Source organism: Brassica napus, chromosome C8 (genome assembly GCF_020379485.1).
Source record: "Brassica napus cultivar Da-Ae chromosome C8, Da-Ae, whole genome shotgun sequence".
NCBI lineage: Eukaryota > Viridiplantae > Streptophyta > Magnoliopsida > Brassicales > Brassicaceae > Brassica > Brassica napus.
In genome coordinates, this window is record NC_063451.1 from 36574089 (window position 1) to 36598881 (window position 24793).

Sequence of the window (24793 nt, forward strand, 5' to 3'; positions counted from 1 at the left end):
TTCGCCCCTGTCCGTCCACGCATCAAATGTCTATTAAAGGCAAAGTTGTCCATAGTTTATTGCTGGTCCACAACAAAATGTCTCACATGTAAAAAGTAATTCTGAATGTAAAGATAAGTCAAAAAGTGGCTTAGAGAGTAATCAACTCATTTTTGAAGGATCAGCATCTCTATTATATAATCAAGTTTGAAATAAGCATAGTTGTGCTTCACGAGTCTCAAAATTATAATGGTGGCAAAACCAGTTTTGAACTTGTAGAATATAAATGATGTAAAAGTAGTGACTAAATTTCGTCACATGCCTAATTTTCTTGTAAAATTTAGTTAACCCCATTGACATCGTTCACTTATTTATGTTTGTCATAACGTAAGACCCTTCTTCCCCACACACAATTCGGATAGATCTGCTATATGCTGTGTAATGTATAAACAAAATAGTGTTCATAAACATAAGTCACTACATAAAAATATTTATAATGCGATCTGGTCGAGTACGAAAACTCAGATTCGTCATAAATAGACTGTTCATAATCATTATGTAACGCTTTTATTTCGGGTCATTCATAATTTATTTTTGTTGGGCCATTACATCTTTAGGCCAACATTATAGCCGTCAAATGGTCCCTCCATGGTCCAAATGGGCATGACCAGTTGGACCATTTCGGTTTGGGCACTGATGGGTGGTCCATATTGGACAATGGTCCAAACAAATGTCCAAGACTAATAGAGATCATGTCCAAACGGACATGCCCATGGACATCTAATAAAATTTATAATTATTTTTTAATTATTAGTTTAGATCTTATTTCTAAAATTTTGAAATTATGTTTACTTTCCAAAATTATAAAAGTATTTTTTTCTTATCAAAACTGTAAAACTATGTTTTTCTTTCAAAATCGAGAAATTTCATTTTTCCGTAGAAATCGAGAAATTGTTTTTTTCCGCCAAAACCAGAAATTGTGTTTTTCCGCCAAAACCGAAAATTGCGTTTTCCCGCCAAAATCGAGAAATTACGCTTTCCCACCGAAACCGAGAAATTGTGTTTTCCCGCCAAAACCGAGAAATTGCATTTTCCCGCAAAAACCGAAAATTGCGTTTTCCCGCCAAAACCGAGAAATTACGTTTTCCCACCGAAACCGAGAAATTGCGTTTTCCCGCCGAAACCGAGAAATTGCGTTTTTCCGCCAAAACCGAGAAATTGTGTTTTCCCGCCAAAACCGAGAAATTGCTTTTTCCCGCAAAAACCGAGAAATTATGTTTTTCCGCTGAAACCGAGAAATTGCGTTTTCCCGCCAAAACCAAGAAATTGCGTTTTCCCGCCAAAACCGAGAAATTGCGTTTTCCCGCCAAAACCGAGAAATTGGGGTTTCCCGCCAAAATCGAGAAATTGGGGTTTCCCGCTAAAACCGAGAAATTGCGTTTTCACGCCAAAACCAAAAAAATTGCGTTTTTCCGCTAAAACCGAGAAATTGCATTTTCCTGCCAAATTAATGAAATACATTTTTCTGTCAAAATTGTGAAATTATGTTTTCCGTCAAAATCGTGAATTTTTTATTTTAACAATAAAACTATTGTTTTGGGTTAAATTATAAAGTTATGTTTTCTTTTGTTAAACTAATAAAAACATGTTTTAGGAAGCCCATGGACATCCATTGTCCATTTGGTCTTTGTCCAATTAGACCATGTACCAATTAGTCTTTTGTCCTGTTGGACCGTTTATTAATTGGGCACATACATAGCGGGCTAGCCTATGGTCAGCCCGCCGAGTTGACAACTCTAGCCAACATGTATAGTAAATTTTCGTCCAAAAAAGGATTACAGTAACGTTTTCTGCGTTTTGGTACACTTCTATTGGGCCACATAACTTTTAACCAAAAAATATTATCGTGCGCATTAATTAGTTTTCACAATCAAAAGAAGATATGCGAACTAGAGTTCTTTCAGTTTACAATAATTTTATATGCGGAAACAAAAAAAAACAAGATTGTTCGGAAAAAGATGCATATTTTCCCATTGATTCTGAAAAAAAAAAAGATTTTACAAGATCTGAAACTGAAACAATCGAATTAACCGCCGAATCCGTACAGAGTCCGACCCTGCCTCTTGAGAGCGTAGACAACGTCCATGGCCGTGACTGTTTTGCGGCGAGCGTGCTCTGTGTACGTAACCGCGTCACGAATCACGTTCTCTAGAAAGATCTTGAGAACGCCGCGAGTTTCTTCGTAGATCAAACCGCTGATACGCTTCACACCTCCTCTTCTCGCCAGACGACGGATCGCTGGTTTCGTAATTCCCTGGATGTTGTCTCGGAGAACTTTCCGATGCCTCTTGGCTCCTCCCTTTCCCAATCCTTTTCCTCCCTTTCCGCGGCCTGACATTTTTTCTCGGGAAAATTCAATATTAAAAACCTTCGATGGGAGAAAATAATAAGTTGAGAGATTGGGAGGTAATGAGGTTTTTATATAAAAGGGGGTGAGACGAGAATGATTTGTGTATATGTGTTTTTAATAAGTTTGAGAGATTCTGGATCGTCGGATCGTTTACAATCGACGGTTGTTATCATCGATCCGCGTGGTTGTCAGCTTCTGACTTTTAAACCGTTAGATATGTTGCTATCCGCGTCATATGCGTGAGTGAGATTCTGAACCGTAAGATCTTGTGATTGGCGATTCGCAAGACGAGGGTAACGAGCGGGAGAGTTAACGCTTAAGCGCGGACATGCCAATATTTTAACGAAATTATATTGTACTAGGATCGGTCCGCGCTACGCGCGGGATTTGGATACATGTCCTTTCCATTTGAACAGAATTGTAAAGGCATTGTTTGTTAGGTATTGTCTAGTTTCATGGTGTTGACTGTTTTTTACTGTATGAGATATTTGAAAGAGAAGGTGACTTGAAGTTGTTAGACATGTAATAAGTTTATACGTATGTTGGTTGTATTTTATAGGGCCGTTAGAGATACTGGGCTATTACATTTGTTAATGTGGTCTTGTATGGGCTTGTCAATCGTATGTAACGTTTTTGAGTTGCTGAATATGTTGTTGGATCAATTTTCTTTTGGTTTTGTTATGTATATATTGGTTTAGCAATATCTTATTGACCAAGCAATCGGTGAGTTTTACATTATTTTAGTGCAGCATACTCTTGCTTAATAGTATATTATACAGATGTTTTTAAGTAAATTGCATATGTTTCTATTTGTTGTAATTTTTTTTTATCCATACTATTTAACAATATAAAGTTAAAGAGATTTATAGTAAATCTATACTCAAATTTTGATCATAAAAGATTCTTCATTTTTCTTATATAATCTTACTTGGTCCCACACATATTTATAGTTTATAGACAGCTTTCATGTTTCTTAGTTCATGCAAGTTTGATTGGAAAAAAAGAGCGATAGAGAGATAACAATAAAAGAAGTAGAGTGAGGTTCTCTTCTATGAGTTTTGTACTTTTAACTTTGAAGTCTTAAACTCAATGCTAATTGAGTCTTATGTTTGGTCTCAGCAGAATCAGAATGGCTCAGGCTGATGGTCAAAGGAGAAGACGGATAGACTTCATCAGCAACAGTCCAGAGCCACCACTTGTGTTGTGGTTTTGAGTTCACTCGGAACTCGGAGAGTGAAGATCTGTGAGTTTTCATCTGAGGATGATGATGATGGAGCTATTATGCTCAGCAATGAGGACTCAATAGGGTAAAACATGTCAGTGAAGTGATGAAGCCGTCGGGAAGAAGAAGAAGAAGAAGAAGAAGAAGAAGACCAAATTTGTCGGTATGGCCAAACTTGCAAATCCCACATTGCAGAAAATGGCTGCATTGTTACTACCGAGCTGTTTCTATTGAACCAAAAATGAATGCAGGATAGAAAAACAGAGATTCATGACCAAATAATATTTTTTGTAACAATTTTCAGCAAATAATTACTTAACATAATTAAGTAAGTTCATTAGATCCCTAAGCTTACAACACCCCAAAATACTTAAAACACAACAATACATTAATGATCATAAGATGATTAAAAAATTATGACGAAAGAAAAATAATAGTTAATGTGAAGAATAAAAAAAGCATGGTTTGATTGCTAATTAACTCTAGTAGAAAAAATTGGAGAAGAAGCCTACCGAGATAAAAAAAACAAACAATCAAAGAAGCATTATTGTTATAGTTTCTGAAGCATCGGATTATTTCAATAGAGATAAGCATTGTCTATGAGGGAATATTATAACCCTACATAGTTACATTGTAGAATTAACTTAGAAGTGTTTTCCTGTCAACTTCATACTTGCAAACTAAATCATATATCTGCAATAAATCATAAATGAAACATAAACATAACAATATAGAAATACAAAAAGCAAAAAAAGTGACTGCTAAACTTTTCCGTAAAAGCATTTGTTTCCTAACTGGTTTATTTAATGATGTTCAGTAGTGAACTTTTCTCTGAAAAACAAGACAGAACACAAAATATACCACAATAAGCAAATCAAAGTGGAAACCTAGAATTTAGTAGCTCTACATATTCCATCCACAAAACAACCCAATTTTTTAAAAAAAAGGAACATTCAAAACCAAAACAATCCGTCCAACGTCTAAGCTCATTTCTACAAAACATTTCCTGAAAAGAAAGAGTAATATTTTTTTGTCAAGTGTTTATCTGTAAAGGCTTTTATTAGCAAGATATAAAGTAATGATTTCTTATACCTGAAGCAATCATGTCTAAGTTCGCGAGTTGTGGTTGCAAAGAAGAAGATGCATATTTTGCTAAATAAACATTGATTAATCTGAAGTTATAGTAAGACATTATTTTAACATGACTTATATGTATAAAATAAGTTATATTTTAAATAAATGATAGTCTAATAAATCCGAAAAAATATTTAATAAAAATACAGTAACCTTCTCTAAAAATAAATAAATTATATATAAAAAGCCAATATTATAAAAAAATCAAAAACATTAATTTGTAAATTTTATCTTACAACACCTAATTTTTTATTTGATATATAATTTTTATTTAGGCTGCAAATATAATAACATAAAATATACATTCATGTATTTTATTTAAATATCAAGAACTATTATTATGTTTTTAAAAAAAATAATTTCCTATTACTGCAAGTCATATATATACATTTTTGAAATATTTAAAATAGTAATTTTAAAATAAGTACGTAAGAAAACTAAAAATAAATTCAAAAATATATAAATATTATAAATAATCAATGTTTTGAGTGTTAAACCTAACCAAAACAATAAAAAACTCCATTCTACTTACTATATATATATATATATATATATCTAAATATATATTTTTGACACAAACATTTAAGAAAATTTATAACAACTACAATCATGAAAATCTATTCATGCTAATACAAACTTCCGACCTATAATAAAACTAATAAAAATATAAAAATAAGTTTAGTTAGACACATGTGAGAATGAGATGAGATTGTGTTATCATTAAACAATAACTACAATGTATTTGCTGAAAAGTATCGAAAGTCTACATTAAAACGATGAGAGCTCACATGCAATAAATGTTACATATTGGGCTAGCATAATAGGCCCGTGACATAAAATCCCATCCAACAGATCCAAGACTCACAGATGTTTCTAACAGAGAGCTCAAGAAGACATCTCATGTATTCTTCTACTTCCTTCTTGGTTTTGGTCTCTTCATCACAGCTTTAAACTCAGTGCACAAAAAGCTTGAAAACAGTGTCTTCACTTACCAAGACGTACTCGTGTCCAAGAACTTGAGCTCGGGTTTTGAAATACGCCATGTTTTGCTCCGGCACTTGGATCCTGACCAGCACGTTCGTGCCTGCCCCACCCTGTTTTGAAAGAAGGAACCATTGTACGGAAATAATGAGACTCAAAAGTTACAATGGTGCTTTATTATGGTGCAATGGTGAACTCAGATACAAACCTATGGGTTTATTATGGAAAAGGCTAATGTTCCAACGTGGACTGAAAGAGTCCAAGAAGTTCATCAGAGCACCATGTCTCTCAGGGAAGCTGAACTGGTAGAGAAACTCTTCTCCAATACCGATCTTCCACCCATCTGAACATATACAAAGTGTGGTTCACATATCACTTGCATCAATCAATGAGAGTTATTGCCTAAAGAGACGTACCAAATAACGCAAGTAATTTCTTACTAAGTCACTGGTTGTGAGGCTCCTAGTTCTGAGCTAGGAAGATTCCATTCTCTTCTCTAATGTTTTGAGCTCTCTGGGAGTGTGCACTCCAACACTAAGCATCAATACACAACATTGTCTGGATTAGAGAACGAATAACAACAACAACCTAGGGAAAAAAATATTCTCAGGTTATATTCATTGGTCCAACTTGCACCATATCAGATGTATTATATAACGGGATTAACTGTCACATGCTGTAATATCAAACACGCACCAGTTCACAGAATTTCTTAAAGCTTCCAGGATTTTCCGGCAAGATAGTAGCAAGAACAACCTCTTGGTATTAGTCTGCATATGCAAAACGACAGTATGGTGCGTCATATTAAAAATCTGGCAATAATTATGGCCGTGGATGTCATCTTCCTGATCGCCTGTCTCAGTATCTCTCGATCTTGCTGCCATTTTTCCCCATCCCAAGCGTGTCAATGAAACATAAAAAAAAACAAAAAGGTGATATATATTACCTCATTAACACTGTCTGCTTGGAAAAATCATATATCAAATCATAGGAATAATATGCGAATGTGTAATCTAGTCATTCTGTAAACTTGCTATCTAATCTGAGATTCATGTCAACATAGTATGAATCAACAAAATCAATATTGAGAATCAACGATCAACAGGAAACCCAAAAGAGTTGTTTTAGTCAATGGCAAACCTTGAGGATTGCATCTTAGGCATATTAATTAGAGCTTTAGAGGTATTGAGGAACCTCTGTTTCGCCAAATCAAACTCGTGACGGATCTTTGAGATGTCGTCTGAAAATTACGGCACAGAGTCCATCGTATCTGCCCCAAAACCAAAATCGATCAATCAAACATAGAAATTCGATAGGATGCGAGATTGGATGATGCAAAGTAACTTACTCTTGGGGGCAGGTGAAGGAGAGACGTAGGGATTGAACTCCGGCGGCATGGTGGTGGGGGCATCGCCGGAGATGGGAGGCAGAGGGGGAGAGACGTCGTTGGGATCAAGCTAATGAGCGTAGGAATCAGATGGGGAGCGGAACAATAATATTAGGGCTTCTGGTTATAGGAAGCGACAATAAGCTAAAGCCCAGACACAAACATAAGCCCACATTGCACAATAAGTTAAATGAAACGCGACGTTTTCAAAGGTGGGACACGTGTCGACATTACAGACCTCGACTTTCTGACCTGGCGCTGACGTGGCGCGCCCAGGAGAGAGTAGACAGTATTATATATATATAGATTTGTATTTGTATTTTTGTTATTCTGTGATTAAGGAAGAAGAGCTTTGTTCTCGTGCGGGTTATTTGTGAGTTAATCTCAATTACTCGAGTGAGTGAATGTGATAGAGACTCTTTTTGTTAGGAAATTGTAATTTTGAGATTAAGAAACTTGTAGTCAGGATCAAGATAACAAGATCTTTAATAAAGTTTGAGATTTATAAGACTCTAGAGAATCTTGTTAAACACATTTTCTGAAATTTTCTGGAGCATTTTACTTCGATTGTTCAAAGGTACTTTTTCTTGATTTTTCAGTATTTAAATGAAATCAGAGGTGTAATAAAAGATAAAATGACAAGTTTCAACGAATAGTAAGCAGTCATGGACAAAATTCTCTTCAAATCCCAAATACTAAAACACACATAATATGAATAACTTGTCATTGTGAGAGATACGATGCTCACTTCTTCTTCTCAGTAGCACCGCCACCACCACCACCACCAGACCTACATTCATTACAACAACAAAATTAATTTATTTGCTGTATATGTTTAAGATGAGTGTTCGGAATGGAAATTTTAGTTAGCTATATACATAAGCATCAAGGCTATATATATAAAACACTTAGGACTTTTATTCCCCAAGCAATAGACATCAAGAAGAGCAAAATGCAGAGTCGTCAAAAATGGAGCTTAGGGTTTTTTTTACCTCATCTTGCGGAGAACGCTAGACATCTCCTCTCTCTTCCTCTTGGCTCTCTTGTGTGTTCCCAACTTTCGCTTAGCCACCTTGAGAGCACGTTTGTCTTTACCAACCTTAAGAAGCTCAGTGATTCTCTTCTCGTAGGGAGCAAAACCGGCAACTTCCCTTATCAATGATCTGATAAAGAGTGTCCTCTTGCTCGTTTGCTGAGCACACCCAAACAACAATCAATTTACAACAACAAATAAAGAATCAAGCAGAGTGACAAAATGCTGCAACATATATTGCTACACCAAACCACCAAATCAAGAACACAGCACCACGGATTCAGTACAAGATAAGCTCAAAATAAAGAGAACAAGAAGTACAAAGATGCATCAACACAAAATAGTTTTAATAGTTTCAAACAAAGCCGTTAAGTTAGAACAATCACAAGATAACGATGGCAGCACTTAGGATCATAAATCCAGAAACAGAGAATCAGAAACTATGTTCCAGGCACTATGTGAACAGAACAAACACAATCTAGTCGAAACTATTAAGACTAAGTACAAAGAATAAAAAAGCTGAGAGAGAGAGAGAGAGAGAGAGATACTCCTTTGCGAGCACGGGGACGAGGAGCCAACTCGCGTCTGGTGACAACATGTCCCTTGTTCAACCCCACGAACAAACCGGTCTTCACTTGAGGAGCTGTCATCTTCTTCTGCAAAATTTTCAAAAACCAACAACAACAGATCATTTCTATACAGTTACAACATCGATGAAACCGATGCACATTTTCAAGACCATCACGAGAAGAGATATCAGAGAATCGAATCAGAAGTGATACCTTGTTTTGGAATCGAGCTGCTCCGAAAGAAGGAAAACGACTGAAAAACTCCGAATGGTATATACGGAGGCTAAAGAGAAACCCCTAACCCTTTCCCTAATAGTTCGGCCACTATTGGGCCTTAAACGCGGGCTTAGGTTTGGACTTTACAGTTTAACCCATTTTCTTACGGTAAGGACTCCTCCTATTGCTCTTTTGTAAAATATCGAAATGATTTTAAAACAGAGGGTAAAAACGTCTTTTAGTTAATTGAACCGGAAAAAGAGGAGCGAAGCCTTTTTTGACCCGTTTAAATATTTTTACTGCTTCGCCATTCATTTTGGTTTTGCGTTCGTTTTTTCCTTTTTCTTAAGACAGATTGTTTCCCGAGAATCTTCCTGTCGCGAGAAAGGTTTTCATTGTCTTCTCTTTCTCCTCCTGTTTCCTGTATCGTATTTTTGTTTTTACAGATCCTGATTTCTTTATTCCTCCACCTCGTTCTCGATTGACAATTGTCTCTTTGATTCTTTGAATTTTGATTTCTGGATCTGTAAGTGGCAAAGATTGGTATATTACTCAGCGCAGGCGAGGGCGAGCACAAGTGTGATAGTGTTATTTTTTCAACAGTGTTTCTCTGGTCGATATTGTTTAATATTAAATCGAATTGGAAAACGTGGTTCTGCTTGATCTAGAATCTTTCTCTCTGTCTGGATATAATTTTGTATTGACTCGTTGAAAATGAATTTGTTATTTTTCTTTGTTTATCATATAATAAGGATCATTGACTGCTTTGCCTTTTAATCTATTCTTGTTTATATACCAAATTGGTCTTATGTTTATTTCTTTGCAGAAAATGGCTGACGGTGAGGACATTCAACCCCTTGTATGCGACAATGGTACTGGAATGGTCAAGGTAAATGCCCAAATGTAATCTTTAATCTGATATCTATTGATAAGTCTCTCCTTTATTTCCTCCAACATATCACTGAGCTGAAAACTTATGGGTCTCTAGGTGTTCTCTTAAGTGGATTTAGAAGAACTCATTAGATGGATCTGTGCATTGTTTAACCATGGAAGTTGTAATTTTTGTTGCTGTTATTGATCTGATGAACAATGTAGCTAAGTCCATCTCTAAGGGTGTTTTATGTTATGTGTTTGACTTAGGCTGGTTTTGCTGGAGATGATGCACCCAGGGCTGTGTTTCCAAGTATCGTAGGCCGTCCTCGTCACACTGGAGTCATGGTTGGGATGGGACAGAAGGATGCATACGTTGGTGATGAAGCTCAATCCAAGCGTGGTATTCTAACTCTCAAGTACCCTATTGAGCACGGCATTGTCAACAACTGGGATGACATGGAGAAAATTTGGCATCATACTTTCTACAATGAGCTCCGTGTTGCTCCTGAGGAGCATCCTATTCTCCTCACTGAAGCACCTCTCAACCCAAAAGCTAACCGTGAGAAGATGACTCAGATCATGTTCGAAACTTTCAATGCTCCGGCTATGTATGTTGCCATTCAAGCTGTCCTGTCACTTTACGCTAGTGGTCGTACTACCGGTAAGTCCAAAATCATATAGCCTTTTTTTACTCTGCAGATTCAAGAACTGTATCTTGAACATTTGTTGATCTATGCTTGTAGGTATTGTGCTTGACTCTGGAGATGGTGTGAGCCACACGGTCCCTATCTATGAGGGTTACGCTCTTCCCCATGCCATCCTACGTCTTGATCTCGCCGGTCGTGACCTCACAGATGCTCTGATGAAGATCCTCACTGAGCGTGGTTACTCTTTCACCACAACAGCTGAGCGTGAAATTGTCAGAGACATTAAGGAGAAGCTCTGCTACATTGCTTTGGACTATGAGCAGGAGCTTGAGACTGCTAATACCAGCTCCTCTGTGGAGAAGAACTACGAGTTACCTGATGGCCAAGTGATCACTATTGGATCTGAGCGGTTCCGTTGCCCTGAGGTTCTTTACCAGCCGTCTATGATTGGTATGGAGAATCCCGGTATCCATGAAACCACTTACAACTCCATAATGAAATGTGATGTGGATATTAGAAAGGACTTGTATGGTAACATTGTGCTAAGTGGTGGAACCACTATGTTCCCTGGGATTGCTGATAGAATGAGCAAGGAGATTACTGCTTTGGCACCGAGCAGCATGAAGATCAAGGTTGTTGCACCGCCTGAGAGGAAATACTCTGTCTGGATTGGAGGATCCATCTTGGCTTCTCTCAGTACCTTCCAGCAGGTAACTAGTACAACCAGTTTTATTTCACTCAAACCAAATAATTTCTAGTCATTTCTGACTGATATGTCTTTCATGATTTTTGCAGATGTGGATTGCAAAGGCGGAATATGATGAGTCAGGCCCGTCCATTGTTCACCGGAAATGCTTTTGAGTTTGAGTCTAAGCCATGGGGGTTTTCCAATTCATCCTTACTGGGTTTCATCTTCGTTATTTGTTGCTCTTTGTTCTTCTTCAATATTTTCAGATTCTGGCCTAAGACATTTTGAAGCACTTGCATTATCTTTTTGTAGTATGGATACTTTTTGCGTCTGTCAGTGAATAAGAACACCTATTTTCATAAAATTTTCAAGGTATTGGATAGCAGTAAAAGTACAATCTATTGTTATACAATAGTTGAATGTGTTGTTCATAGCATCAGCTTACTAAGATGGACGTAGACTATACTAACTATAGCTTCATTTTGTACTTTGCTAATATTCGCATAAGATAAAACGTGTTAAAATAGAAAATTATAGAACTCGCATCATCATCAAGCATTCAAATAATCAAACGAACCAGACCTATAGTCGTCTCTAACTTAATTTACATAGTATAACATCTCAAAATCACGAAGGAAACACACAACTTGCAGTTTATGTTATTGAGTTTATAAGGAAATGCGTGAGCACAAACCACGTCCACATACCATACATATTCCCTTTAATGGCGTCATGTGATCATGATTTGAAGATCAGAACAATATTTCACCAGGTGTCATAGCTGCTGCAAAACCTCAAGTCCATTTGTGAAAAAGCTGAATTAGATTCTCTGACAAGAACTGTCGTACGTTTACAATGGAAGAGCTGGGCGTTGCCGAACAACGTTCAACAAGCCCCTTGTAGTTGCCTGTTGCAGTGAAACAGAGTAGGTAAAGAAGCTCGACTTCTATGAACCACAAAATCTTACTGTATAGAAATCACTACCTCGTAGAAAGAATTGAAATTTAGGCGTAAAAGAAAACGTCTCAAGAACGGGGCTCGCTGGCTCCCGGCCAGCTTGCTGCTTCTCAGTATGGTGTACAAAGAATTCGACTTCTGGTTGAATTCCTTCAAAACCGCAAGAAAGACAAACTAATGAAACAGAGCACTTAGTTTGAATTGAATGTGCGAAAAGATAACGCACCTCGGATATGTTTTCAAGTCCCGAAGTGTTTGGATTGCTTTCATGATTCTCAATGTTCCAGCAGAACTGGAGACAGAGTTTCATGATGCTGTCGAGTATCCTCGAGACTGCACCAATGTCGAGGAAAGATTGAGAGATAAGAGCCGAGAGATACCTGCATTTACATAGTATAGTGGGTAAGAAACTAAACCCAAATTTATTTATAACAGTAACAATAGCTCACTCTTGATGGAAGCCAACGAGTTCAGTGAAGTCTTGAGAGTCTTCGATGTGAGTTTGCAACACCTTCCACTGAGATTCTATCACGTCAACCTTAAGACAAAGAGAAATCAAACCTTAGATGTTTTTGCTTTTTATCAATCTGCCTTGAGACCAACTTTGGGTTTCCAAGACATGTAAGTTTCTTTACCTGAATGTAAAACTGAAGATTCCTTATAAGAAACGCCATGTGCTCTCTGACTCGCCACATGGGTCGTATGCCTTGTCGTCTTTGCTGAGATATTGATTCCTTTGTACCATCTTTTCGATGTTGAGCAAAATCCATGTGATCTTGATGCATTACAGAAGCCCATGATTTCTCCAATTCCATCTGAGTTCTTTTTAGCCGTATCAAGTACTGGAACACTTTGAGATACCTAAAACACACAAAACAATAGCTCTTAGAGAAAGCATCAAGCATTTCAAGTTCCAGTAAACAGCCAACGAAATTGATACAAAGACCTCTGAAGTGAGAAAAATTCGAAGAAAAAGAGGATTCAAGCAATGCCCAATGATTCTTACTTAGAAAGTACTTCTTGAGTGAAAAACAGTTGCATGGGCCAATCAACAGAATACTCAAGAGCAATAGCGTCCCAGCCATCCACAGAGGTGTCTGATGTAAGATTCGCCTTCCCGGTAAGAGCGAGTTTAGATCTCGCCAGGTCAGCTTGAGAAGATCTTACTGTAACTCCAAATGAAGGCAACCTGTTGAGCAGCAGTAAAAGCAGCGAAATTATGGACCAGTTGGTTGAAGTAATTATTAATGTGTGCTTCCCACTTAGATCAAAGGCTGGCAAATACTCATCTACTAGAACGTGATGTTACTGACCTTAGGGATACCCTAGAGAAATACTTATCTTCCTCGCCAATTGTTTTTGTTGCAGCCTGTGCGTTTATATACACAATTTGACCTCATCAGAACCTTTTATCATGAAAACTCTTATATGTTGTATACACTTACCAACTGAAATGGTATCATTAGATCAGCTTCTCCAGTTGACTGGCGAGGTGGAAATCGCATCAACTGGCGACTCTCCTCCAGAAAGCACTGAAATCAGAAAGTCCATAAGATATGAGGTTACATGTCTACATGTCCTTTACTGAGGCTAATGCAAGAAACGAGGATATAAACACACGATATGGATATAAATTAACCTTATTTTCAACTCAAGAGTGACAACAGAAATTATATTCAGTTTACCTGAAAGAAATCTCCTTTTTCTAGCAGAAAATAGTCTTTTAGAGCTTTAAGATGACCATTGAGATCAGCACGCACAACGACGAGCTGTAGAAAGGAAGGTATGTAATAAAAATTGATCCAAAATTCCAAATGATTAAGAATTAGAAGTTGACAGGTGAGAACCTGCCAAAGATGACTGGCTGCTATTGCTCGAACAGAATCAACAGTGCACTCAAATGATCTCTTGTGAAACTCAGATGATTCCTGCACGTAGAGGTTTAAAATTTAAGTATAATGTGATTGTAAGAGAGACAAATACTAGTTCTATCATGAACATGATAATAAAGGTGTCCCATGAATGAAACCGAAATAAACCATGAGACAGTCTCCCAACCAGTACCTTCAGATCTTTTAACATAGCTTCGATCTTGTCCGCCTCAGATTGAGGGAGTAACTCCTCCCCAGTAAGATCCGCATCCAACTCAGTTTCCTTCTCAGAGAAATCACTATGCATAAATCCACGAATTCTCTGGGAGCCACGCATTGTCTGCTGAAAACTCTTGTCCTTCTGGAACTGGAAAGCAGGACTGGGATTTCGCAAAACCCTTATGGCCTTCCCCGCAAAAAGAACTGATTCACCAAGACGCATAGGAATATGATCAGGTAACATATCCTGCAATATAAGCACATAAACATCATAACAAATACATTAACTGTACCTAATTAAAACCTAAAAAAAATGGCAGGGAAAATACCAAAGAGATGTGAAATCCAGAATGCCAATCAGTTAAAGATGTCTCGTGAACTGAGGTACGAGCCAACTTTTCAGATATCTCTTCCTGAGATGAGCGATGATCTAAATCGCCATCTTCCTGCCTGCAAAGTATATCAGAACTGAATTGTATATTCTTTAGAGAAAAACATACAGAAACCAAAGTGTACAGATATAGGCAACGGCATCAGCTCAAGACTACAGAAGCCAATATATTACGAGGACCACTAATGGCGACACTGAGCAAAACAAGATGACACTCAGAGAGTAAAAAGAAAAAAGAAAACAAAACAACATAAAATTTACAGTTACCTCTTAATGAAAAACTCTTCATGGGGATCCTGGAGAATCCCATAGACCATCCAAGCCGCGAGTTGATTATACATGACCTGATGTCCATGCCAAAGAAGCCTACACATGGATATGGAAAATAAGCAACAAAACAATTTTTTTTTAGTTTATTGTACATCGAAAGACTAAGAAACAAAGCAAAGTGAGTACCTTTGAAGACAAGCCCTGAGTTCAGGAACACCACAATGACACCTTTTGTTCAATACATTCAAAAGCTGCCCTCCACGAATATCATCACGCTCAATCTCGAGAACAACCTCGTAAAGTGGCGGGAAGAGAACGAAAAACTAGACAGATAACAAAGGTATGGACTTTACTCATACTGTAATCCTCAGCTCAATGTAGTATTCACGTGTTGTTGAGAAATGTACCTTATTGAGTCCCTGAGTCACCGTAGCAAGAATAGGCGTAGTCTCAGCCAAAAGCTTCTGCTCAATGTGAAGAACCGCAGACCTGTAAACCGAAAGAATCTCCACAATTCCATTAGCAATAGCTCTGCGGTAGACGCTAGGCTTCTTCTCGCCGCTACTACTACTCTGCTTTGACAACTCATCGGCTCGTTCCAAGGGATGCACGCTGGTTACTGACCTAATCCAGCTCAAGTTCCGGGACTTGTTCGCGAACCGGTCAAGCTCTCTATAGTAAAACCCTAGCTTGATCAACCCCTCGATCAGGTCCCTACGAGAGAAATCGAAATCAGGTCAATCAGAGAGAAGAGATCGAGAAGAGAGAGAGAGTACCTTTCGCTGGGTTGGATGAAGGAGATGTCCGGGGCGAGTTTGAAGGTGGATTCGTCGGAGAGAGGGGAATCGAGGCCTAGGGTTTTCAATTGCTCCCGCTCGTCGACGATGAGGTCTCCGGTGAAACCGAGGAGAGCTAGGAGAAGCTCGTGCAACATTGCGGCTATGGAATTGCGTAACTTTCTCGGGAGGGAAAATCAAAATGACCGGTCACAGTCGCCGGAACGGTTGGTTCACTGGTGTGGTTCAGTGGCAAATTATGTAAATTCTACAGAAAGCAAAGATGTTTTGGTAACTTCGATAGTCTCTTTAGTGTTCTTTACTCAAAAGAGTAAAAAGATCCACTCAGAGACCCTCTAATCGACTCAGAAGTTAACGAGACTGTTATTTGCCGCATTCACATGTATAGGTGCCGGTTAGTCTGTTGCAAATACTAACAAAGCATCGAAGCCGTCTTAGCACAGTGGTAGAGCGCGTGACTTTTAATCCCGTGGCCGTGGGTTCGATGTCCACAGACGGCGACTGTTTGTTATACATTTTTTTTTTAATTTTAAGAGATATATAGAACACACATGGCCGACAAGAGATCAGCCTATGGCAAAAAATAACATAGGATTCAAAATTTCAAAGACAATAAAAACCGAGTTTGGGTAGTCCACTTGTGTTTTCAACATGTAAATAACGTTTCTTCTTAAGTTCTAAACGTTACCCATGCAAATTTACTAAATAGGATCGAGCTCGACCATTGAAATTTACCAGAGTTTCACAGCTCAATAAAGAAACATAATTCAGAACAACATAGTATTATTTATAAGATATATATATACAAAGCAAGCAAGAAAGAAAGAGTGTGTGACGAAGAAGATACAACGGAATCTGAATGTGTATTCTCTATAACCAGTTAAGTAAATCAACGGCAAAGCTGAACGCATAAGCTATTAATCCGTGAATCCGATGGATTAGCCAAAATGTACGATCCAGACTTGCCGTTCCTCAAACAAGTCATGCTCAATTGGTTGCCTAATTGAGTCGTCTGCAGGGAAATAAAAGAAAAACACATAGTAATGTTAAAGGAGATTCTTCTATCCAAGGGCCAAGGCTGGAGAAACCACGAAAGAAAAATGTCTACAAAGAATCTTTACCGTGCAAGAGGCTGGTTCTCGGTTACAGCTCCATCTAGAAGTTGGAACACATGAAAGATAATGACACCATGAGCAGTGTTTGTTTCCATCCACATTGTTGAAAAGAGAGATCAAACCAACAATGAACCTGACAAAGAGACAAGATCATTACTATAGGATAAATAAACAGGCTGGTTTATAGTTGATATAATGTAACACTTACCAACCAAGCAAGAGGAGAAGAGACATGGTCCATAATATGACCTGATACATCTTGTACTTGTGCGGTTTACCTAGAGGAGCATTCCTTTGGTTAATCCATCCGTAGTGAGGACGGATCAAGAGCACGAATCCAAGAAGAAAACCGGTAGCAAAACCACCAATGTGAGCAAAGTTATCAACTCCAGGAAGCACACCGAGTCCCAAGTTTACCGCCACAATCAATACAAGAGTTAGGATCGTCACAACCTATGCAAAAACATTGACAAACAACATTAAAGTCTCAACCTTTAGATCATATATATGAAAAGGTGGTTTTTTTAAGGTATCAGTACCTTGTTAGAATAGATAGTCCAATTGATGAAGATCTCAGAGAGCATTCCTCCAAGTAAACCAAACACGGCACCAGATGCACCCACAGAGATGTTTGAGCGGAGGAAAAGAGCTGACAATATACTTCCTCCAAAGCCAGATATCAAATAAAGCAATCCAATCCTTACTGAGAACAACAATAAAAAACCATAGGTTATACACACATTTAATCAAAGGTGAGTGTGTAACACATAGAGCTAGAGAGGGTACTTACTAAAACCAAATTCACGTTCCATACGCATACCAATGAACAAAAGAGTCAACATGTTCACCAGCAAGTGAACAACTCCACCATGTAACCAGTTGCAAGAAAGCAAACGCCATCCTTCATCTCCTTTAACCACTTTCTTCACTTCTAATCCACCCATTGTTCGTAACCTGTTGAACCAAAATCAATCTCAAAAAAGCCGGTTTGACCAAAGTCAAAATCAGTTCTTTGAGGATAATAAACTTACGTGAGAGAGGAAGGACCAAGAAGAGGATTCTCTCGTGTGCTCTGAAACGAGAACCGACCCAAGAAACCGGCGAAACAATCTCCAGATTTCTTCGGACAGTTGTTGACATACATGGTGATCACGAACACGGCGACGTTGGCGATCACGAAACAGGGGATCAGCCAAGGGAACCAGCTACGAAACTCCTTGACTCCTCTTCCTCGCTCTGCATAAGAACCTCCTCGACTTCGATTCAGCGATCGAGGTTGCCCAGATTGAGTAGATGATTCTATATTCACTGGGTGGATGTTGCTGCTCTCTCTCTGTTGGGTTTTTCCCCAAATCGGAGCTGTCTCTGAATCCTTCTCACCCATTCGAAGCAGTTAAAGATTCCAGGTTTGATCCAAAATTCGAGAGGTTTGAGAAAAAAAAAAATTAGGTTTTTGGGTTTATATTAGTTTCGGAGTTTTTGAGCTTAAAAGCGAGTTCTTCTTCAGACAAGAAGGAAACTATCTTCTGCAGATTGTGTCTTAACTCTCAACATAATAAGAAAAAGGAAAGAGTTAGTCAACCGTCTTTACCAAATGTGCGTCACACGGTTCCTAATTATACCACTAAACCAATTTTTCATTAGATAACCAAAACTTGTTTTGCTCGTGTAGGTTTCCGGTTTAGATGAAAAGTTTCGGTTTATCATAATCACATGTAATGGGTTTTCGGTTTAAAGCCGCCTTTCATTAGTTTTGTTAACGCGGTTTTAGTAAGTACGCTACTCTCTCTGCTACCTCTCCGTCAGTCTACGTCTGAAGATACGTTTTATACGCTGAAAATCTTATATATTTTCTTTCTGATACTTTACATAAGTTAACCTTCTCTGAGATAATCTTCTGGTATGAATTCATTAATGCATTTCCTTAGTTATGTATTTTATTCTTGGTCTTATGTCTTTGTTGAACAACTACGAGTCTACTAATTAATTTGCATTCAACCATAACATTTGAATACTGATATTAAATTTTGGAAAAGTATCTGTCTATAGAAAATCAGCACTCGACATAAAAATTTCAAAATGTTTTTCAACTTCTTTATTTTAATCAAAGCAATATACATGAAACAGTTTTTAAATAAAAAGTCGTCTTTATTCTTTTTATTTCTTTTAAATATAAGTTTATTTGCTCTCATAGTGCTGAAATTTTCTCTATATGAGTTAGCAATATCTTAACCGATATATCTTATATTTGTTTGTTTCCTTTTTCTTTGACCTCAAGTTTGTGTCTTTGATTAATTCTTAGATTCTGTTTATTTCGTTGACTTGTGTATTAATTCCAAAACTAGATCCTGACGCGCGGATATGAATTTTCAGTTTTTAATTATTTATTTTATTAAATGATGTATTTGTAAAATTCATTCATATTATAATCATTAATTAAATATTTTTTTTTGCATCTTAAACTATCTAATTTTTTACGAATGTGTGATATCATATAAAAAAATATAAAAAAATGAGTATACATAGTTAATTAGATAATTGTAAAAACATAAACTTTTCTTTCGTTTGCGATATCATATAAATAATGATCCGCCCAGTTAACAAAAATCCTGATTTTTTTTATGTGTAATTTTTTTTTTATTTTGACCGTTTCCTTAAAACTATATTAAATTTTACATATTTTAATTAGAATATTTTTAATCTCTTTACCTTTTTATTTGAAATGCAACTCAATATTTTTTAAGAAAATTATAACAAAATATTTAAAAAATATTTTTTGAATTTGTTTGAAAAATATGAAAATTACATTTTAAATTAAAATTATCCTAAAATATGATAAGTTTTGATGTAAACGAAAACTCAAATTATGTCAAAAATAATTATATTCAATGATAATAACAATTTAAATTGATTATTTTTAAAAAAATATATTTACAAAAATATTGTTTGAAAGAAAATTCATTTCTCTTTCAAATATAAAATGAAAATATTATAGTTAAATAATAAAAAAAAATATAAATAAAAACCATAAATTTAGCAAATGACAACTGAGTTATATTATCCTAAAATTTTATTTCTAACAATTTAGCAAATGACAAATGAGTTGTGAGCAAATAATACCATATAATTTTTAAAAACATAGCCATTCTTAAATATTTTTTGAATAAATAAATATCTTTTAATTTAATCAACTGAAAATAATATTCGTACAATTGTGTGAGCCAAATTCTAGTTTTATTGATGCATGTTATATATTAGTGCTGTATGTTTTAGGTAACATTTTAATGATGCACGTTTTTTAAAATCTCCATTATTAAAATTATGCACGTAAGGATAACTCATGAGTTTTTTTGTTGATTAAATGACATTATGTCCAAATTTATTTAAGGATATTTTCATTAAGATAACTGAAAAAGACAAACAATAAAATAGGATGTTTAAATTCATCATTTAAGCATATTTCATTAATGTAACTGAAAAGACAAGTAATAAATTATGCAGTTTTATTCGTTTTAGGGTATTTCATAAATGCAACTGAAAAAGACAAGCAAAAAAATAGGGAGTTTAATTAATGAAGTAAGAACATTTTCAAATTGGTACTTCTCTTTTGATAATATAGATATAAAGAACATTTTTTTTTTGCCAAAAAATTACTCTATTTAAGCATATTCTAGGGTTTAAACCTTAGAGGAGCTGCAAGGATATATAACTATAGATGGATGAATTGTAAATGAATGAAGTTAAATAATATTTTAGAGTAATAGTTCTGTTAATATATATAGTAGATAGAGGAACAACTCCAGTCCTCTGTAAGCTAAGTTTTACTTACATTTTCAGATATTTTCTGGTGCAACATGGAATTTGCCAAGCTCTATCAAAATAATATTATTTTCCTTAATAAAACGTGGTCATATTTGGATCAAAAATTCAAAACTATAGATTTCTCAAGTTTTTGTTTTGAAGTTTTTTTTAAAAAAATATTCGTGCTGACTAGTCGTTTGTAGTTCCCTAAATAAAACTTCGATGAGATCAAATCAACTCCATTGATATTGATAACAAGTCCCTTGATTTTAGGGAAAGCAAATCATGTATTAGCCTAAAACATGATAAATGGAAAACGTTGGTTCACATGGCAAAGATATCAGCAAGGCAGAGGAGATCAGGAGAGGCAAACCCTTTACCTCAAGAGCTTCTTGATAGAGTTTTAGCCGCTCACGCTTCCTGGTCTGACCATGCCGGCGAATAAAGAATCTCAATAAATTTGGTACGAATGGTTTTGACCTTTTGATATACGTTCCGGTTTTAGATTCGATTTAGAACTACTTAAGTGATTTTGAACATACGATTGCCATTTTCTGTACTTGGACAATACTAGTGGTAGATGAGAGGATAATATTACAATAGTCCTGTTCGTTTGGTTGCCGCAGGTTTCGGCGTCAGCGGCGGCGGCAGCGTCAATGAGGACAGTTGTTGTTCGTTTTGCAGACGCTGACGCAGCCGCTGCCGCTGCCGCATACTATATCGCGACCGCAGATTTTATCGGCGTCAGCCGCAGGACGCGGCATTCGGACGCAGCGTCAGACACAGTTTCCTGCATCAACGAAACGAACAAGAGTTGACGCAGAATGTTGACGCTGCCGCTGCCGCCGGTACCTGCGGCAACCAAACGAACAGCCCTAATGACCAGAGCCGGCCCTTGGGCCAAGCCCATCAAGCACTGGCTTTCGGCCGACAAATTTATAAAAATATTTCGGCCACATTTTCGTAAGTGTCTTTGTGGTATGGTGGCTTAGTGTTAACATTTAAATGTGGCTGGTCTCGGGTTCGATCCGCTGAAGCCACAATAAGTTTTTTTTTTTACTTTACATAAAATTAAATTAAGTAAACGAAAAGGAAATTCTCATTAAACCTAAAATTAATCACTTTTTTTTTAGTTACTGCTGCCGTAAAGCTCTAAAGTCTGAACAATCAGTTGAAAAAAACAATCAGTTGAAAAAAAAATTTTGAACCAGCCTTTTTTTTTTACTCGCTTCTAGCCACCAAAAAGTCAGGACCGGCTCTGCTAATGACTCCACCAAAAGTGACTTGGGAACATTTTATTGATTACTGAGAGTCTGAGATGGTGTAGGTTGATGTTTAACGCATGTACGATTGTGTGATTCAGACATGCATATCGATAGAACTTATATTTTATGTTGAATGGTTTTGAGTTTTCCCTTCCGGTCTATTGATTTATTTCAAATAACGAATTTGTTGATAGTATAATTTTTTTTTTGTTGATAGCATAAATAGAGACTTAGCAAACAGAGAAACTATATACATTGATGATCCAAAGAGGCTTAACAAATTAATAGTATACCACTCTTTTTTTTTTTTTGAAAGAATGTAAAATTTATTCAATCAAAACTTTGTACATCAAGTGCTACTGTTTTTTGTCTAAAGAATAAAAAAAATGAACTCTATGGGTTTTGAACTTGCCGGGTTTCAAACCAAATGACTAGACCTTCCTCCAAATACTGATGTCCTCTGCCCTTAACTGTTAAGAGCAACCTGAACCTGACCGTCTTGTCCACAAATTTGATGAGACAGCTCGCATGTTGCGGTTGTCACCATGTCTGCATGAGTTTCGTTCTCTCCATACCGCATGTACCGTGGCTTGGAAGGTATAACCGAGTAGGAAAGTCTTTGCGGGGCTGAGTGTTGGTTTTGAGATCATCTCAATGATTTCGTTCCAATCTGTTGAGTAATTCCCTAGCAAAATCCCCCCTGCTTGTGACTCCCAAATCTGTTTGGTATATCGGCACTCAAAGAAAAGATGGTGACAGGTTTCATCCTCCTCATCGTATAGCACACAAGTCTTGCTAGCAGCTGCGTTCCACATTTGTAGCCGGTCGCAAGTTTGAAGCCTATTTCGGAGAGCAACCCAGAGTAGGAAGGAGTACTTTGGGGTTGAGTATGGAAACCATATTCCCTTACTCCAAGAGCAGACTGGTTGTGCGTTTCTCAGCTGTGACCACGTTTTCTTTGCTGAGAAGCTACTGCCAAACTTATCATCTCTCTGTTCCAAAGTGAGATGTCATCTTCAGAACAGTTTCTTTGTTGAAGATCTTCAATCTCGTTTTCAACTTCATTTAGAATGGGAACTCTATGCCTTCTTCGACGGTGCTTTGCGAAAACCTCTGCTACTGATTCCTTGTGAGAGATACCCAAATCAAAGCGATTATCCCCTAGCACATCCTTGAGACAGCCATACTTTGACCAGTTATCATACCAGAAACAAGTGTCTTTTCCATTTCGAACCTCCATTTTGAAAAACTCCTGAGCCAGATCTCTCATCTTCAGTAGTTTCCTCCAAATCCAGGACCCAATACTTGTGTTACCATTTACTGACCAGAATGATCCTTTCCTTATCAGATAACAATGTAGCCATTTAACCCACAAGGACTCCTTTGAGGATTGAATTTGCCATATCAGTTTTAAGCACATGACCGTATTCATTTCCTTTAGTGGCCGCACCCCTAAGCCCCCTTTCTTGTTTTGGTAAGCAGACGTCAGTCCAACTCACGAGAGGACTGGGTTGGGCCAACCTATGGTGTACCAGTTGTTATGACAATAGCAGCGCCGGGAAGCTAAGTTGGTATGGAAGAACTGCTGCTTAGCGGTCCCGGCTATTCACGTATGAAGATCGTCCTATGTATGCTTGACTTCGGTTGCCGGTGCTGTAGGCAGGAGTACATTATGGCAGGATCAGTCACCCGGGCAAACCAACCCCCCTCCGTATGAGACCGGACATGCCAGCGAATCGAATAGCGTAGGAAGTCAACAAGTCTTAATGGTGGAAAGCTAGAAAGGGAAAAAAGTTCTTTCTTTAATCTTCCCAAGAAGTGTAATAAGAATGAGAGTTGTTAAGCTTTTCATCATCCTGGCGTCGAGCTATTTTTCCGCAGGACCTCCCCTCAAGAATATCTGGAGTTCAGTATGTCTGGAAGGTCTACTCTACCTCAATTCACCATTTCGAACTTTATACATAAGGTTTTTCCGTACCAGCTGTTCTGTAAATAAGAGATGTCTCATCCGGTTGAGCTGTCACAATCAGTCTTTCTCTTCGAATGCCGCCAGGCGTCTATTATTGAATTCACCCGACCCGATAGTACCAATTCAGTCCCTATCTTCGTGGTGTGTTAATTGCAAGGATTCGGGATGGGAGCTTTGTTTGTTTTCAAATCAGGACCGGACCAGAGGAAAGAAGAGCAGAGCCTTTCAACCTCTTTCAGACAGCTACCAGGCAACTTGAAAGCTTGAAGCCAAAAATTTGCAAGGCTGGCGATGACTGAGTTGATGAGTTGCAAACGACCTGCATGAAATAAGAACCTGCCAGTCCAAGAGCTCATTCTCTTCCGGGTTTTCTCGATCAGCGGGAGATAGTCAGTTACCGTCATGCGTTTTGTGAGTAAGGGAAGACCCAAGTATCGAACGGGAACAGTCCAAATGCAAAAGGAAAGCTATTTAGGATTTCCTCTTGTTGGTTCTGAGTAGTTCCTGCAATGTACAAAGTCGACTTCTCAAGGCTGATCTTCAACCCCGACATTGTTGTGAATTCCTCAAAGATTCTTAAGACGCCCTCAACTGATCTCTTTGTCCCGTCTGTGAAGACCATTAAGTCATCTGCAAAACACAGGTGCGTCAACAGGATGTTCTTGCAGCGAGAGTGGTAGCCAAATAGGTTCTTCTCTGCAGCTTTGTCAAGCATTTGTGACAAAACATTGATGCATATGACAAACAGATAAGGAGATAAAGCACATCCCTGGCGTAGACCCCTTTTGCTCTGAAAAAACCCGGCTAACTCACCATTAACCTGAACAGAGAACGAAGTTGTGCAGACGCACAACTCTATCCAGTGTACAAACTCCTCGGGTATGTTTAGAGCTCGCAGAGTGTTGAGAAGGAAGCTCTAGTGAACAGAGTCGAAGGCCTTTGCAATGTCTATCTTTAAGGCGCATCGAGGAGAGACATCTTCCTTGTGATAGTATTTTA

General features: G+C 37.5%; 6 protein-coding genes, 1 long non-coding RNA gene and 1 other non-coding gene across 15 annotated transcripts; 2 read left to right on the forward strand and 6 right to left on the reverse strand.

Moving 5' to 3' along the window:
- Positions 1-1918: 1918 nt before the first annotated feature.
- LOC106382793 (histone H4) lies at positions 1919-2473 on the reverse strand. Its single transcript, XM_013822853.3, has one exon. The coding sequence runs from the start codon at positions 2375-2377 to the stop codon at positions 2066-2068; it is 312 nt and encodes a 103-aa protein (XP_013678307.1). The 5' UTR covers positions 2378-2473; the 3' UTR covers positions 1919-2065.
- Positions 2474-5444: 2971 nt separating this feature from the next.
- On the reverse strand, positions 5445-7294 carry LOC106382792. 4 transcript variants are annotated; one of them, XR_001276960.3, is made up of 6 exons: positions 7075-7294; positions 6867-6996; positions 6423-6603; positions 6143-6260; positions 5935-6069; positions 5445-5839 (listed from the first exon to the last, which is right to left on the reverse strand). It is a non-coding gene; the product is annotated as an uncharacterized LOC106382792 (long non-coding RNA). The 4 variants fall into 4 exon arrangements; XR_007327108.1 differs by having other exon boundaries at positions 6143-6314; XR_002660865.2 differs by having other exon boundaries at positions 6423-6996.
- Positions 7295-7734: 440 nt separating this feature from the next.
- LOC106382791 (60S ribosomal protein L36-2) lies at positions 7735-9071 on the reverse strand. Its single transcript, XM_013822852.3, has 4 exons — positions 8929-9071; positions 8695-8802; positions 8106-8305; positions 7735-7903 (listed from the first exon to the last, which is right to left on the reverse strand). Exons 2-4 carry the CDS (start codon positions 8794-8796, stop codon positions 7858-7860), a joined length of 348 nt encoding a protein of 115 aa, XP_013678306.1. The 5' UTR covers positions 8797-8802; positions 8929-9071; the 3' UTR covers positions 7735-7857.
- A 120-nt stretch (positions 9072-9191) lies between these two features.
- On the forward strand, positions 9192-11503 carry LOC106382790 (actin-1-like). 5 transcript variants are annotated; one of them, XM_013822850.3, is made up of 5 exons: positions 9192-9319; positions 9758-9820; positions 10072-10465; positions 10548-11161; positions 11247-11503. In XM_013822850.3, exons 2-5 carry the CDS (start codon positions 9761-9763, stop codon positions 11310-11312), a joined length of 1134 nt encoding a protein of 377 aa, XP_013678304.2. In that variant the 5' UTR covers positions 9192-9319; positions 9758-9760; the 3' UTR covers positions 11313-11503. The 5 variants fall into 5 exon arrangements, with proteins under 5 accessions (XP_013678304.2, XP_048620572.1, XP_013678305.2 ...); XM_048764615.1 differs by having other exon boundaries at positions 9308-9457; XM_013822851.3 differs by having other exon boundaries at positions 9310-9508.
- Positions 11504-11643: 140 nt separating this feature from the next.
- LOC106382789 (gamma-tubulin complex component 4-like) lies at positions 11644-15871 on the reverse strand. Its single transcript, XM_013822849.3, has 16 exons — positions 15624-15871; positions 15255-15561; positions 15034-15170; positions 14845-14943; positions 14516-14636; positions 14161-14433; positions 13944-14024; positions 13782-13865; positions 13542-13628; positions 13410-13465; positions 13103-13285; positions 12732-12957; positions 12546-12634; positions 12323-12476; positions 12124-12246; positions 11644-12046 (listed from the first exon to the last, which is right to left on the reverse strand). The coding sequence occupies exons 1-16, from the start codon at positions 15779-15781 to the stop codon at positions 11990-11992; spliced, it is 2235 nt and encodes a 744-aa protein (XP_013678303.2). The 5' UTR covers positions 15782-15871; the 3' UTR covers positions 11644-11989.
- A 201-nt stretch (positions 15872-16072) lies between these two features.
- Positions 16073-16144, forward strand: TRNAK-UUU. Its single transcript has one exon. It is a non-coding gene; the product is annotated as a tRNA-Lys (tRNA).
- Positions 16145-16368: 224 nt separating this feature from the next.
- LOC106382788 (RHOMBOID-like protein 4) lies at positions 16369-18347 on the reverse strand. Its single transcript, XM_013822848.3, has 6 exons — positions 17791-18347; positions 17550-17713; positions 17299-17462; positions 16968-17212; positions 16766-16892; positions 16369-16656 (listed from the first exon to the last, which is right to left on the reverse strand). The coding sequence occupies exons 1-6, from the start codon at positions 18141-18143 to the stop codon at positions 16534-16536; spliced, it is 1176 nt and encodes a 391-aa protein (XP_013678302.2). The 5' UTR covers positions 18144-18347; the 3' UTR covers positions 16369-16533.
- A 4415-nt stretch (positions 18348-22762) lies between these two features.
- LOC125591995 lies at positions 22763-23257 on the reverse strand. Its single transcript, XM_048766959.1, has one exon. The coding sequence runs from the start codon at positions 23255-23257 to the stop codon at positions 22763-22765; it is 495 nt and encodes a 164-aa protein (XP_048622916.1).
- Between the last annotated feature and the right edge of the window lie 1536 nt (positions 23258-24793).

Bases quoted from the DNA above. Each gene is read 5' to 3' on its own strand.
- LOC106382793 (XM_013822853.3), bottom strand. From the start codon at position 2,377: ATGTCAGGCCGCGGAAAGGGAGGAAAAGGATTGGGAAAGGGAGGAGCC.
- LOC106382791 (XM_013822852.3), bottom strand. From the start codon at position 8,796: ATGACAGCTCCTCAAGTGAAGACCGGTTTGTTCGTGGGGTTGAACAAG. The intron at 8,306-8,694 runs GTATCTCTCTCT...GGGTGTGCTCAG, and splicing joins GTCCCCGTGCTCGCAAAGGA to CAAACGAGCAAGAGGACACT. The intron at 7,904-8,105 runs GTAAAAAAAACC...TAATGAATGTAG, and splicing joins AGCGTTCTCCGCAAGATGAG to GTCTGGTGGTGGTGGTGGTG.
- LOC106382790 (XM_013822850.3), top strand. From the start codon at position 9,761: ATGGCTGACGGTGAGGACATTCAACCCCTTGTATGCGACAATGGTACT. The intron at 10,466-10,547 runs GTAAGTCCAAAA...CTATGCTTGTAG, and splicing joins CGCTAGTGGTCGTACTACCG to GTATTGTGCTTGACTCTGGA. The intron at 11,162-11,246 runs GTAACTAGTACA...TGATTTTTGCAG, and splicing joins CTCTCAGTACCTTCCAGCAG to ATGTGGATTGCAAAGGCGGA.
- LOC106382789 (XM_013822849.3), bottom strand. From the start codon at position 15,781: ATGTTGCACGAGCTTCTCCTAGCTCTCCTCGGTTTCACCGGAGACCTC. The intron at 15,562-15,623 runs GTACTCTCTCTC...TTTCTCTCGTAG, and splicing joins TTCATCCAACCCAGCGAAAG to GGACCTGATCGAGGGGTTGA. The intron at 12,247-12,322 runs GTGCGTTATCTT...GCGGTTTTGAAG, and splicing joins GACTTGAAAACATATCCGAG to GAATTCAACCAGAAGTCGAA.
- LOC106382788 (XM_013822848.3), bottom strand. From the start codon at position 18,143: ATGGGTGAGAAGGATTCAGAGACAGCTCCGATTTGGGGAAAAACCCAA. The intron at 17,463-17,549 runs GTAAGTACCCTC...TGTTGTTCTCAG, and splicing joins GGAACGTGAATTTGGTTTTA to TAAGGATTGGATTGCTTTAT. The intron at 16,893-16,967 runs GTAAGTGTTACA...TCTCTTTGTCAG, and splicing joins CTTCTCCTCTTGCTTGGTTG to GTTCATTGTTGGTTTGATCT.
- LOC125591995 (XM_048766959.1), bottom strand. From the start codon at position 23,257: ATGAATACGGTCATGTGCTTAAAACTGATATGGCAAATTCAATCCTCA.